We start from the raw sequence: 15686 nt of genomic DNA, 5'->3' as shown, positions 1-15686 counted from the left end.
CCAGCCTGGTCTACAAAGTGAGCTCCAGGACAGCCAGAGCTATAAAGAGAAACCCTGTCTCGAAAAAAAAAAACCAAAAAAAAAAAAAAAAAAAAGATTAAGGCTTCATTCATTTATCCCTCCTAATCACAGTTCTCTCCTTAAAATAAGGCATCTACCCCAATCTCTAGGTCTTGTTAATGTGAGCAGATTCATATATCACACAATTAGCATTTTTCTGTGTCAGCTAACATATGTCCCAGATTCATCAACATTCCGTGTAGCAGTTTAGATTGCGGCTCAGCACTTCATCCCACTAACTTATAATTTATCTATCATATTGCTTGTCGGCAGAGATGCAGGGTGCTTCCCGTGTCAGATTATCCTACCATAAGTGGCCCCTCCCGTACACATCATTTGGCGCGCAATCTCTCGTCTCATGTGACTAAAACAGCTGATGCCTATTTGACTTTCCTTTTTAAAATTTCCACGGAAGGCATTAAATATCATCATGGCATTTTCAAAATGTGTTTTCAGAGGTGCTTCCCCCTGCTGACGTCTCTGCCCCCTTCCTCAGGGACCCCTGCTTGTAACTTGACCTCCAGTCTCCTTTCTGCTTTGGGGGTCACATCATTCATTTTTCCCTGTTTCTTCCTTGGCACCTAGCTTTATCTTCTTTTGGTTTCCTTTCTAGTTTCATAGGCTGCACACACACTTACACCCCTCTATATCTATAGATACAAGCTAGGATCTGCATGTGAGAGAGAAACTGTAGTTTCTTATCTTTCTGAATTTGGGTCACTTCATTTAATATTACCCTTTCCAGATCCACCTATTTCCCACCTCCCCCCCAAATTTCATAATTCTGATTTTCTTTTATAGAAATGCTGATATTTGAATAGTGTTTTTGTTATGCAGAAACTGAAATTTTACATTGATTGTCAAGAACTGGGTTCAGAAGAATGAAATGATACAGTCCTAAGAAAGATGACCCGGCAGTAGATAATGCAAAACGTATCCCCACATGCATGACAGCTTGGGCTGCTTCCCCTCCGCTATGGGTTGAGATATGAATTGTAAGTGTGCGTCTGCGTCTGGACATGCCTGATCGATGCACATCTGCACACGGCGTGGTTCCGTGACAGCGAGCTTTGTAGGTTTCCGTTTATCTCAGGTTTAATTTTTCAGTCTAATTTAAAAATGGTGTCTTAGTTCCCTCAATAAGAATACTGTGATGAAGGCAACTTAGGGATGAAAGGTTTTAGCTCATGATTTCTCGTGATAGCCTATCACAGGAGGGAAGGCCAGAAGATGTGAGCTAGAGAGAACTGGTCACATGATGTCAAAAAGCAGAGAGTAATACACTGATGAATGCACACTGGTATTCAGACCCCCTTTCCTTCTTGTATAGTCCACATCCCAAATACAGAGACCGGTGCTACCCACTTTCAGGCTGGGCCTTTAACCTCGGTGAGTACAATCAAGACAACCCCCTACAGACATGCCTACAGCCCAATGGAATCTAGACAATCCCTCTCCAACAGCTTTATAAAACACAGGTAGTCATATGGGTTGAACTATTTACACTGCCACAAATAAGATGTTTTTTCTTGCCTCATTCTCATGTCTGTGGTCACAAAAGGCTTTTCATGGTACTTGATAGTATAGATGGTACAGGATCCAGCAGAAATAATCTCTAAGCTAAGTTCTTAAAATTCCCACACTTACTACTCAGCCAACTAAAGTAGCTGGCTGAGGACCTCTGAGTTTTGCTGGTAGCCCCAGCTCCTGGCTCCCTATGCTCCTGGTATCGCTATGTGGAATTTGGGTTTCTTGAATCCCAGAGCCAATGAATGGACTTACCCCTCTGTGCCACCTTCTCAGTTAAGCACACACATATCTGGTTATATTTTTATACACTTTCTTCCTTAATACAGTTAATACACTCATAGCAAGACAGATAACCAAATGTCACATACACAAGTGAGACAAGCCCAAATCAGGTTCTAGAAAATGAACACATTTCACTCACAGGTTAGTATGCTGAGTGAAGCACATTTAATGAAGATTTTTAAAAATTTAATACTTGAATTCATCTTCAATGCTAATAAATCCACTGCTAACTATACTAGGTACTACCATACAGTATTATGTATATTTTTAATCTATAATAACATTCTGCCATCAGTAATCTTGTTATATCTATTCATGATATTGAATGCTTTCAAAGGTTTGAGGAGAGGTGAAATATCTAACAAGAATATTTGAGATGAAAAATCAATTCTCAATAGATTCCTAAACACGAGTCCTTTTGTGCACCGAAGTGAATATAAACCCAATATAAAGAAAGTGCTGTCAGAGCGGCCTAATAGGCAAATGCTAATTAATGTGTCCCGTTTGAAATGTTTCCAGAAAGGCCTGTATTGCTGGGGGGTGGGGAGGGGGAATAGGTTAAGTGCTGGCGAGTCAGCAGCTTATGTTGACACATGCAGGAGAAGCCATCATGTCTAAAGGCTTCTGCCGTCTGCTACATAACCTGGAACATCAGAGAGAAATATGCATAGTGCCAGTGAATGTGGGACTTTATTCAGGGTGTCTTCAGATATAACCCCTTGTGGTTATAATTCAGTGGCAAGATTGTTAAAAATAAAATAGTTTTTATACTTCGTGATGTCTCCACAGTCCGAGTGCTGCCTGTTGGGCAGAAGGGACAGCCTCTAATTGCCTGCCTGTCTCCTCCTTCATGCCTGACTTGTATTTGGCATAAATGGAAAAGCTGGACGTGGAAGGGTAGATGTGTCTTTGGAGACATTCTTCTTAGAATCTTAGCAACCTAGTGCTGACGTCACAGCACCATGTTTAAGGCAGTGCGCATGCTCATAGAGCCTGGATTGCGCATGGGCACAACAAAATACTAAGCATCTCACCCACTTCTTGCATTAAGCTCCATAGCCCTCCTAGCATAGTGGCCAATGTGGCTGAGGGTGAAATCAATCGCAGGTGGTGTCATGCCCTGTCAGTGAACATGACTCAAAGGTTCTGCTGTTTGTACTATATCACATTTTTTTTCCCCTGAAAGTCAATGTAAAGGAGGGGCTGCATCAAAGAGATTCGAGGTCAGAAAGAGCCAGAAAACACGGTCGTTCAACTTTCATGGTTAACATTTACAAGATCCCTTGAACGAGATGTTACCTCTTCAACTCAGCGGTAGGGAATAACGTACAGAGAGACTGAATAACTTGCAGAAAACCACCTAACTTGTGAGTGGGAAACATAATGTTCTCATTCAGCCCTTTCTTTAACCCTGCTCACCAATCCATCTAAAACTTTAATGTTCCTACAAGGGTAGGGCCATTCTGCATTTGTAGCACGGTCCAAGGTGATGAAAAAAAGACGATGCCCTCATGACCAGACTTCTAATGACAAAGAATTACTCTCGCTCCGTTCCTTTGTGTGATTAGGATTCCCATGGAAAGTAACCAGCATCAAACTTGGAAAAACGTTTTGCAAATCAAGGAAAATTTCAGCTCTAATATTACATAAGGAAATGTAGAGCCATCTCACATTGCTAGTCATCTGAGTTAGCTCAGATTTTGTGGTGTTTTCTGCATTCTCTTAATTATTGATTCAAAATTTGGGACTCTGGAGAGCCCCCCTTTTGAATTGCTACTAGAGTTCCTGGGAGACTTTCTACTTTGATGATTTATCATCTTCCTACCACCCTGCACTAATGCTAGATTCACCATCTTTATCTGCACTACAGAATCAAAGGGCAGACATCTGTTCCTGCCTGTGGCAAGGATATGTATGTAGGAGTTTATCCTCAGGAATTCTACTCTTCCAGTTTCAATTCCAAGTTACATTGACTCTAAAAGTTTGTCTCCCCCCCGAAACAAAACTATTAATAATCCAATAGTAAACATAACCCTGACTCATTGAAGCCCACAGAGACATCACTGAAAGACAGGGACATTCAGTGAAAATGTAAATAATTACAGAGTGCTTAAAGGTGAGGATTAAGACACGCCCCACAGGCAAGATAACAGTGAGAATAAGCAGGAGTCGAGTTTAAGAGATGGTTAGTAATACTTTGGTAAACATATGGATAAGAACTAAAGGCTTAAGTTTGTGTGTAGGTGGCATTTACGTGTCTGAGGTGCAGCTTGTTAGAAGGACGCTGAGTATAGACCCTGACTATGGAATTATAAGCATTGTCTCGTTTGGGGACCAAATTGGCTTTGAGAAGCCAAAGGCTGGGCCAGGTATTTCTAGTCTGGGTGTAGGAGCAGGTTCTAGGCAGCCATGAAAGGAGCTGAGGTCTGTTAAGTTTTGCACCGTCTACCAGAACAATATTTCACATGATTTCACTTAACCCTAGGCAGAACAAAACTCCACTAAACAGGCCCTGAAAGGTTATATTCCCTGCTAACATGGAAAAGCAAAATCTAATTTCAGTTATTCAAGCTTCAGAAGCTATATTCTTTCCTGGGAATTTCCAGGAAGAGTAATACAGAAAGATTGCTTAAAAAGTTTTAATTCCGTTTTTTTTGTCTGTTTTTGAGATTTTAATTTAATTTTGCAATATTTCTTCATGCCCTTTCCTTCCTCCATCTCTCCTATATACCTCTTTTCACTCTCCTTCAAATATACAGCCCCTTTATTTAATAATTGTTTTTTTATGCATATGTATTCCTAAATACAGCCTTCTCTCTGGATAATGCCACTCATATATATGATTTCAGACCTGACCATTTGATACTGAATAAGCAATTGGTGTGCTTTCCCTGGGGGAGGCGATTTCTGCCCATCTCAGCATTCCTTAGCTGTCTGTAGCTCTTTGTATAGGGTTGAGGCCTCATCTGCTCTGGCGTGTCTGTTGCTGTTGCCCTTGTTCAGCTCATGTTTATGGATATAGCGTCTACTACTAGTAGGAGACACAATGTCACAGCGTACTTCCTGATCCCCTGGCTCTCATTTATAATCATTCCACCCCAACTTCTGCCATGTTCCCTGAGCCTTAGGTGTGGAAGTGCTTTGCAGATGTATCTGCTGGGGCTGGGCCCCACAACACTGTGTTCTGATTGGTTGTGGTCTCCTCTGGAGGGTCCCATCTGCTGCAAAAAGAAATTTTTGTGATGATGGTTAAAGACTACACTTATGTGTTTATAAAAACAAATGATTAGGATGTGGTTAGAGATAAGTAAAGAGGTGTTGTAGGTTCTCCTGCAAGAGCCATGTCTGTACTATCAACGAGGAATCGGGTAGGACTCTGGGACCCAGCTTTCTGTTGTTGTTGATTATCCAGCTTTAAATCCATGGTGGTTACATAGAATACAAGGTTTACAGGTTTATTTTAATTTTCGTGTATCTGTTGAGACTTGCTTTGTGTCTGACTATGTGGTCAATTTTGGAGAAAGTTCCATGAGATGCTGAGAAGGAAGCACGTTCTGTTGTGTTTGGGTGAAATGTTCCGTAAATACCTGTTAGGTCCATTTGACTTATGAAGTTATTAACTCCAGCATTTCTCTTTAGTTTTTGTCTAGATGACTTGTCTATTGGTGAGAGTGGGGTATTGAGGTCACCCACTATCCGTGTGTGAGGGTCAATATGTGATTTGAACTGTAGTAGTGTTGCTTTTATGAACTTGGGTGCCCTTGTGTTTGGTGCATAAATGTTTAAAATTGCCATGTTTCCTAGGTGGATTTTTTTCTTTGATGAGTATATGTTGAGCTTTCCTATCTTTTCAGATTATTTTTTTGTTTGAAATCTATTTGGTCAGACCTTAGAGTGGTTGTGCTGGCTTGCTTCTTGGGGTCACTGGCTTGAAAGGTCTTTCCCTCCCTTACTCTAGGATGATGCTTATTCTTGATGGTAACGCGTATTTTCTTGGATGCAGCCAAGTGGCTCCTGTTTTTTGTATCCATTATTATTCTGTGTCTTTTTTCTTGGTGGAATTGAGAAGATCAATGTGTGCTGCACACCCACAGGTGTGCTTGTGGAGGTCAGAGGACAGCTTGGAGGCACCCACTCTCTCCTCCTCTGTGTGGGTCTCCAGAAAACCAAGTCAAACCAAAGAAAACAAGCCTGGGAATATTTCAGAAGTCAGTCGTGGACGCTATGAAACATATATCAGAGATTGCGAACAGTCTCTCACTTTGCATAGAATTTGCTGAAATGTTTCAGATATTTTGTACTCTTTGTCACGGCTTTGGCGTATGCCATTTAATTAGAATCTACATGCTTTGAAATATAATATGGTACCCGATTAATATACATAGTTTTCATGTTTTATGAAATGTGGCATTAAAGTAAAATAAAAAACCCAATGAATGAAAATTCTAAAACATTTTCAACTGCAGCTAAATACAAAACCATTGTTTCTACATTCCCTTCGATTTAAAAATCCATTTTATAGAAATGCTATCTTCCCTTTAATGGGGTTTTAAGCTATAAGCAGAGTAAAGAATATAATGAAGTGTACAGTATTTCAAGTGCTTGTAACTGTTGATGAAACTTCTGTATGTCAAGTGAATTATATTTAAAATGTGAATTTTATCATCACATTAAAAATTACCTAACTGTGAACTAATACATAATTGCTCTTTTTGCTGAGTATTGCTCTTTTTTTTTTAATTGGGGGAGGTTATCACAAAGGTTAGTTTTACAACATTTTTTATTACAGTTATTTATGTTCATGTGTGCTGCACACACTCAGGTGTGCTTGTGGAGGTCAGAGGACAGCTTGTAGACATCATTTCCCCCTCCTCTACGTGGGTTCTATGGATGAAACTCAGACAATGGTGTTTGTAGCAAGAGCCTTAACCCAGTGAGTTCATGGTTACTCTTGTTTAATAGAAAGAAGGCACTGTTAGTCAAAGAAAACATACACACTATCATTTATTACCTAACTTAGATTTTTCTTTCATTCGACCATATTCCAACCGCTTGTTGTTTTTTTTGTTTTTGTTTTTGTTTGTCCCAACAGGCTGAATTAAATGACCCATCTGACCCTTTCTGCACAAAGGCCACACCAAACTCAGAAGAAGTTTTCTCCAAGTACATCGGGTGGAGAATCGCCACTACTCTCTCCAGACTCTTTTTCCCCTCTCTCCATGTTGCCCCTCCAAAGACGCCAGTGGAAGTAGATCTGCCAAGAAAACATACCATCAGAGAATGCCAGCCTGCAAAAAAGAGAGTTCTGCGCTTCATCTTAAAGTAAGTGAACCCGGGTTTCATTGCTCTGCGGGGTGACAGTTCACAAGTACAGACAGTAGAATAGGGGTGGTTCACTTAACTCAGTTTCCCCCTTTCGCTTCCTAAATGTTTTATGCGGAGGAGGCTCCTCTTCAGAAAGCAGCAGCCTTCTCAGGAATGATCTTTACATGTTTAGAATAGAATCGGCACATAACGCAATCAATGTTAAGGTGATTCTTGCGTAGGAATACAAGTTAAAAAAAAAAAAAAAGAACTATATAGACCTGATGTTTAAACATTTAAGACTTAGTTTTTAGATCTGTTTGTATATATACATACATATTTAATGTGTATTAAATTCATGTATCCAATACAATGTATTCGTGTATTCAGTAATAATTTGGTAAATTGCAAGTATGAGGATAATATATTTTATGTCTTGAGCACTTGTGAATGTCTTTAAGTCTACTTCTAATTTTACTTTAGAACAAGTTTACTCTAAATTTACTCCTTACGAAAATGTAGACTTGGGAGAGATTGATGTAGGTGAATAATTTTCAATATGTATTGACTTATCTTCAATGATCTCTTCAGGGTCTTAAGATGTTTATTACCAATGTACTTAATATTTCCCCTATTTCTACTCTTCTGATATACTACAGAAAATGAAGATCTCATTGTGGATCTCTGCTCTGGGTCTGATTTGCATTGTTGAATATCTTGTAAAGCTTTATTCTAGACAGGAAGAGTTTATTTATTTTTCAACCAAGCTCATTTAAGGAATACGTCATATTATATATTTTTTGCTATTAATTTTGACAAACACCATGGAGGACTCATGTGTATTAATATTTTTAACAATTCATTTTTTGAAGTCTTAACCCTTCGTTGAGCAAGATATTTACCAAAGACTTATCTAATCGTTAGACTGTACTTCCAACTGGCGTTTACATTTGCTGTTTCCTCTCCGTCGTTCAGAAGTGATGGCTGGGTGCCTTGGTTTTGGGTCATTTTCCTGTATGATATTAGCCTTCTACTTATGGTTTGATCTGAGCAGAGTGGGGAAGTCTAGCAGGTGTAGCTCGCTGCTGATAATGTATCTATGAATTTGGATTTATTACGCCTTTTATTCACATTGCTGAAAATGACTTTTCATAAATATCTTTATTACTTGACTATAGTATTTCTGAGTTTTAAAATGTCTACCAAATATTTAAAGAACACTGTTTTGCCTTCCCAAACGAGAGGCAACTGGATGCACATATGTTCATGGATTGCAAATGGCTGCCTTTTATCTTCTTTAGTAATATTTGAACTTATATGTATTTTTCTTGATAGGTTTACTGCTCAATACTCTGTCTTGTTTTCAATATAAACTTTTCTTTGTATTTAGCATCTCACAGTTGTTCCTTATGTGTGTTCCAGGATGCGACGTTGGGTAGATTAATTGGCAGAGACTCTTAGTAAATTCTCTTCAGAGATTTATTTTCTAGATACACAATTTAATCAAGTACAAAAGATTTAGTTTTCTTTCTTGTTTCTTTTGCTTTTGCCTTTTCTTTCCCTTAGGTGTCTGTCATTTCAGTCTCTCTCTGAACATAGATTAGCATCCTGGGTGTGGGCCCCTCTTTCTCCCTGTCTTTACTCAGAATTGCCCTGTGTTTATCTGTCACTTATGACACTGGCTTTTGGACTACTTTTTCATACTCTTTGGTTGTATTTGTGAAAATCTGTTTGGCCTGTTTATTTTAGAACAGTTACAGCAGTGTTGATGGGATAGAAAAGGACCTGCTGTGCAAGCAGTAAGCAACAGTAAAGGTATCTGTCTGGCTATCTACCTACCTACCTATCTATCTACCTACCTACCTACCTATGTATCTATGTTTCTATGTATGTATGTATGTATGTATGTACGTACATATCTATATATCTATCATCTACTGTTTATCTATCACCTATCTATCATCTACTATCTACTTCTATATCTATTCATTCACCATCTACCATCTATCTATATATCACTACTATCTATCCATCCATGCATGCATCCATCATCTACTATCTATCCATCCATGCATGCATCCATCATCTACTATCTATCTCTATCCACCCATCCATCCATCTACCATCTACTATCTATCTGTCATCTATCATCTGCTATCGGTTTATCATGTCCTATCTATCTATCTATCTATCTATCTATCTATCTATCTATCTATCTACCACCTAGCTCCATTTATCTATTTATCCATCATCTACTATCTATCTTATACCGTCTACTTATCATCTACTATCTGTTTATTTATCTATCCATCCATCATCTATCTGTTTTTCTATCTAACAGAATAGCTATTAAGTAGTAAACTGTCACACAAAGCAAAATGCACTATAAAGGACAACAGATGAGAAAGATCTAGATGTTGTAAGCACACATATATTCAATATTAGACTTTCTAAACATATGAAGCAAATATTGATGAACCGGATGACAGGAAGAGACAGAAACACAATGATAAGACATAGTTCAATATCCAACATTCAGTAATAGACAGAAGTATCCAGGAGGTCAACATGAATAAATTGGGTTTGAGTAATACTAGATCAAATACATCCCACAGGTACATAAATACCCCTGCACCCAACCATAGTAGAATTTAGTAATTTATTTTTAATTGTCATGGAGCCTTTTTTGAGTTAATAATATGCCACAATTTTTTAAAAAAATCTAAGAAGAATAAGAAAATATCAAGTTTTTTTTTTCTCCAACTAACATAATGAATCTAGAAGTCAAGGTACAAATATTAGAGATTTTATAAAAGTTTGGGAATTAAAACACTTTTGAGTAACAGTTGAGCCAAAATATAAATCAAAAGGTGATTAGCACTTAGTTAAAAATAAAATCAAATTATAACCCATTAAAAGTTATAGACAGAGCTGGGGGAAGGGAAGGGCTTTTCTTCAGGGCCTGACAGTGAGTTAAGAGCTGCTAAGTTCCTCTGCTGCTTCAGTTCTAGAGCACTCTGACTTCAGTGTGGAAATCTGAACATGGGCCTGCAAGGGCGAATTGGGAGCTTCCATGCTGAAGAGCCATCTGCTGTGGATAATTTTTTAATGAACGAACGTTTACCCTCTTATTTTTAGTATAAAAACTGAAGACCGAATTGTTGTTTGGGCTTAAAGTTACTCAAAATTGTTGTCTCTTATACACTTTTCAGCACACATCTTTATTTAAGTGATTTATAGAATTCCTTTCTCGGGTAATTTTTCAAAAGGAAATTATCACTTTGGTTCTCTGTGTTAGGCTGGGGGGAGGGTGCTTCTAAGTTAGTGGAACATGTCATTGGATGCATGCTATGTTTGCCCCTTGGCATTTTTTTTAAATGGAAAAATATCATTATGACTCTTTGCTGATTCATAAAAACTGCAGATGGAAACCAAAATATATTATCTTTCCGTTTCAAAGCACAGCATTCTCCATTTTCTCTCCTTGTCAATAAAAGCATCTTAAGTGTAACTTAAGGCTGAAAATTTATAGCCCCCAAAAGTAAGTTAAAAAAAAGAAACTTTCATTTCTAAATTCATTTGTGTCCGAGGTTCTAAAGTCCACATTTTCTGTTTTCCACTGGACACTAGCACCGTCCAGTAGAGAATCCTCGAGTTAAGCATTCCCTTAGGTGTACTTTCCTCCAGCAAAGACACTGAGACTTAGAAACGTGATTAGTCCAGAGACCACATTGGTATCTATGGTCTGTAGTGGTGCTGGCTGCTGTGGGTAGGAAAGCTCCTTTTGCAGTGGTATTTATAATTGCAGATTCATAACTGAGAATGAGAGACATTGAAGGCTTCCGTGATGCTCTCTTCCCTCTACTCTCCACATAAAAGAAACAGTCCAGACAGGAAGCTACTGAAGAGAGTCCTTAAACACTGTGATAAAGATGCTGAAGCCCAGCTCCTCACAGTCAATGGCTTCTGGCGGGAGAGGGGGAAGGACTTGGGTTTCTTTAAGGGACTTTAACTGGGAGTTTGGCCACTCTCCAGTGAGTATATGGGCAACACCAATGGGACTTGATAGGCTGCTACTTTGTTTAGGGGGAATGCAAGTGTGGGAGGGTAAACCTGGGAGGAATGGGAAGTGAGTGTGACCAGGGTGCATTGTATAAAATTCCTAAATAATCAATAAAAAATATATTATGTTGGGGAAAAATGTGATTTGCATAAGGGTTCACAGCTGTTTGCTCTGGAGTCTGGATTTAAAGAAAAGATGTTCTGACCCGGATCCACCTGCTCTTTTTCTTCTCCTTCCAGCAGATGCCGTTTGAATTAGAGGCATGAGCAAGTGTTAGCTTGTCTTCAACCCACAACAAACAAAACCCTTCCTTAAGTTTCTTTTCAGTTTCTGCCTTTTGACTTTGAAAACATGGCATCAATCAGAATCTTTAGTAAGCTCTGAACATCTCCAGGTCATTAACAGGGAATTTATGCCAAGCAAGAAGCATTTTCTAATTACCACAATTCTTGCAATTCCAGTGAGAAATCTGGTACATGGATAGTGAGTTTAAAAAGAGAGTCCCAAGGACTGAATTGGTGTGTTAATATCTTCTGGGCTTCACCCTACTTTTAGGATCTAAACAAATTGCGCAAACAAATCTGCCTGTTTCTGATCCATACAGGGGACCAAGGCACAGGACATATTCTGTTTGACTTTTGACATTTTATTTTGACTTTTGGTAATAATTGCATGTACCAAATATGATGGCCAGACCAAGGCAGACCAAGACATGTTTCTCTCGTCATACCTTCATGCTTGGAGCGTCTCTTTTTAGTGTTCATAAGCTATCACAGGTGGTGATGAACTGAGCCATCCCCTTGAGCTGTTCCTTCTCTCCAAGTGTGCTTGGGTATCCACGATGCAACTGCTCCTACCTCTATGTCCCATCACTGTAACTCATCTTCATTCTTTATTCAGATAAAAGAAAGTCGGTTTATCTTAATGTCACCTGTTGCACCCATTTTCTTAAGAAGCTTATTCTTCACAGTAAATAATCTTCTACTCTCCAGAGACCACATTTTTTTCCTCATCCATTCACATGTCACAATCCGAGTTGGTCCTACGTCTTTGCTAATATGATATTACAGCAAGCAGGTGCACAAAGATGGATCGCTGGCATGCTGAGTTCATATTCGGATTCACATCCAGAAGTGGTAGAGTTAGATCTGAAAACAGCGCGTCTGTTTGTATGTCTTGTAGCACTTCTATATTGTCCTCTGTGGCTATACTGCCTGCATTTCTACCAACAGTGGGAGAGTTCACTTTTCTCCTTATTCTTGTCAGGGTAGCCTCTGTCTTTTTCACCTCAGTCATTCTAATGGAGAAATATGACATCGTATCTGCATTTGGCTCATTTTTTTTCCGATGACTAATGCCTTTATGTGTTTAGAAACCTGTTGTGCATTTGTGTCTCTTCTCTTGTGGAGTGTCTATTCAGATCACCAGCATGTTTTATTTATATTGCTTACTTCTATGTTAAAAAAAGATTTTTTTTTTTAGTCTCTTACATAGTTTTGAACGTTAGTCCATCATCAGTTGAATAGTCTAAAACTACTCTCTGCTCCCGTTTCCTGATTGTGTCTTTTGCCACAGGAAAGCTCAGTTCGATGAGATTCAATGCACCTGATTTCTGTTTGGTTGTCTGTGCTTTTGGGGTCAAATCTAGAAGATCATTGTCAACACCATTTGCCTTGCAGTGTTTTTCTGGTTTTGTTACACTGCCTTCATAGTTTCAGGCATTGCATTATGACTTCTCACCATCTCTTTCTATTTTGAGGAGAAGGGTCACAGTTCAGTCCTGTTAATATGGGCACAGATATTTTTTAAAGCTTTATTGATTATGTGTATGTTTCTGACTCTATGTGTGCACATCACATGTGTGCAAGATCCCAAAGAAGTCAGAAGAGAGCATCAGATTCCCTGGAACTAGAGTTACAGTCAGTTGTGAACCCCCTGATGTGTATGCTGAGAACGATACCCAAGTCCTCAGCAAGAGCAGGAGCTTCTCACAACCAATGAGTCGTTTGCCAGCCTCAGAACTGGGTATCCCTGAAGTGTTAGACAGTACAGCATGCTCTATATACTATGGTTATTTATATATACATACATAACTGTTTTAGTTTGCTTTATGTTGCTGTGATAAAACACCAAACAAAAGCCTCTTTTGGGAAGAAGGGTTTGTACGGTTTGTATGTACATTATCAAGGGTAGTCAAGGAACCCAAAGGAGGAAACTGCCCAAGCCAATGCTGCCTACTGGCTTTCTCAACTTATATAACCCAGGACCACTTGCCTAGGGATAGGAACACCCATAATGGGCTTGTCCCACCATTATCAATCAATCAATCAAGAAAATGCCCCATAGATGTGCTCAGAGCTAATCTGATGAAGGCAATTCCTCAATCGAGGTTCACTTTTTCTGGATAATTCTAGTTTCTGTCAAATTGACAAAAACCTAATGATCATGCATTCTAAGAATTTAATTTATGAATCAGGCAGCAAGTAAGATATTAAGACAATAATAAGATAATTATAATGATATTCTGTTACAATAAGCACTTAAGAAGCTGGAGAGAGAATTCAGTTGTAGCTTTTGCAGAGGACCTGGGTTTGATATCAACACCACATAGTGGTTTACAACCAACCCTAACTCAGTTAACATGCCTGATGCCCTCTTCTGACCTTTGTGGGCACCAGGCATGTGTACACTTGCACATACATATATGTAGACAAACCAGTTATGTAAAAAAGTGATATAAATATTAAAAGTATAATTACTTAGAACTTTAAAACCATTCATGATCACATATAATATCAACTCTACCTTCTGACAGCTTCCTTTTTTAAAATTGATGTTAGTAAACTAGTCAACTTCTTTAAGCCTTAGAAGCTTAACATTAAAAGAACTGTATGATTCCTTAAGATTTATTCCAAAGAGAAGAACATAGGTAAGGTGCCCAGATACGTTAGCTCCTTATTTTCTTGTTCAGTCATTAATAGATTTTCTTAAATACTTATTTTCTTCACAAAGCAGCATTGCACTACCAAGACTGTAATAAAGAGTCAGCAAAAAGCATCTCATGTTTTTGCTTGCTTTTTTTTCCCCTCATGATACAACTTGCTGGGAACCTTCAGAGAAAATACAATGTTACAATGGTTTTGTTTTTATATATTATTATCCTCTTGCTTCTATCTAGTTAAAAACAGTTTATACCCAGTTTCACCATGTCATATGTGCTTGTGTGCACATACTTTACAGTTGTAATAAGTGGGATTCTCTATAGGAACTGGACAACAGACTACCTATATATTATAAAAGGATACTCAAACAGTTTACATTAGAGAGGGATGGGAATGAGTTTACACGAGTAGTTCAATGGGTGTCTGTACCCTGGTGAGGCTGGAAATGCTGACTCCATGGAGCTGACTTCTTCAACCATCTCAGCCTGGCATAGAAAACCTGGAAGATTCATGAAGACTTGCTTGCTCTCCATCCACTGCAGTGCTGAAGAAGCTGGAGGCTGATGCTGTCAGAGGATGGGGGCAGCCACCATAGTGACAGCAGCAGCAGTGGCAGCAGCATGGAGGGAGAGACAGATGCCCTCACAGGAGCCAATGCAGACAAGCAACATGGCTTCGTGCTCAGATGCCTGGGCCATGCATTGAAAGGTGCACACACTCAGATAGACAGTCTTTCCCTCTCAGGTAATCCTTTCTGGAAATGTTTTCACACACCCACTTAGGAGCACTTCTCGTAGTTAATCCCGATCCTATCAAATTAACAGTATTAACCACAGTGGTTGTGCGGAGTAGCTTTATCATGGAAAATTAATATAGAGGTATCCAAAGTCCACACTGCTGATCACAGTTGTTGCCTAGAGAGAAGTCAAGAAGTGGAGTGCTTCTTCAGAGAATGGGTGGCTACTTCTTGTCTCTTATGAGATATCTGAGTGATAAGAAATCAACTATCATTTTAGATCAGTCATGCAAAGTGTTAAAACTTCTGGAGATTTGAAGTACCAATAATCCTTCCATGTACCACTTCCCCTCTCCCCCCTTTAGATGCAGTAATTGGGATCCTGAGTCAGGTCATAATTCTATTTTCATCTTTTTGAAGATACCCCACCCCAAATATCTGGACCATCAATATATGAATGCACTATTTAAAATTTTATTTTATTATTAGTTGTGTGTGTGTGTGTGTGCATATCTGTGGGTATGTGCATATGGGTGCACGTGTCTGTGGAGGCCACAAGAGCGTGCCAAATCCCCTGCAGCTGGAGCTACAGTGCATGTGAGCCACCCAACATGAACGCTGAGACCTTGGGTTATCTGAAAAAGCAGTATGTGCTCTTTTTTTTTTTTTTTTACATTTTATTAGGTATTTTCCTCATTTACATTTCCAATGCTATCCCAAAAGTCCCCCATACCCTCCCACCCACTCCCCTACCCACCCACTCCCACTT

General features: G+C 39.0%; 1 protein-coding gene across 7 annotated transcripts in view; it reads left to right on the top strand.

The window, feature by feature from the left end:
• Tmem232 (transmembrane protein 232) overlaps positions 1 to 15686 on the top strand; it is a 239165-nt gene that overhangs the window by 129220 nt on the left and 94259 nt on the right. For all 7 annotated transcript variants that reach the window (XM_021149610.1, XM_021149603.1, XM_021149604.1 and 4 more), the window contains one exon: positions 6965 to 7194. In XM_021149610.1, coding sequence (XP_021005269.1) covers positions 6965 to 7194 — 230 coding nt within the window. The remainder of the gene's footprint in view (positions 1 to 6964; positions 7195 to 15686) is intronic.

This window comes from Mus caroli, chromosome 17 (genome assembly GCF_900094665.2).
Source record: "Mus caroli chromosome 17, CAROLI_EIJ_v1.1, whole genome shotgun sequence".
NCBI lineage: Eukaryota > Metazoa > Chordata > Mammalia > Rodentia > Muridae > Mus > Mus caroli.
The sequence above is the reverse complement of the archived record's forward strand: the minus strand, read 5'-3'. Positions and strand labels throughout refer to the sequence as shown.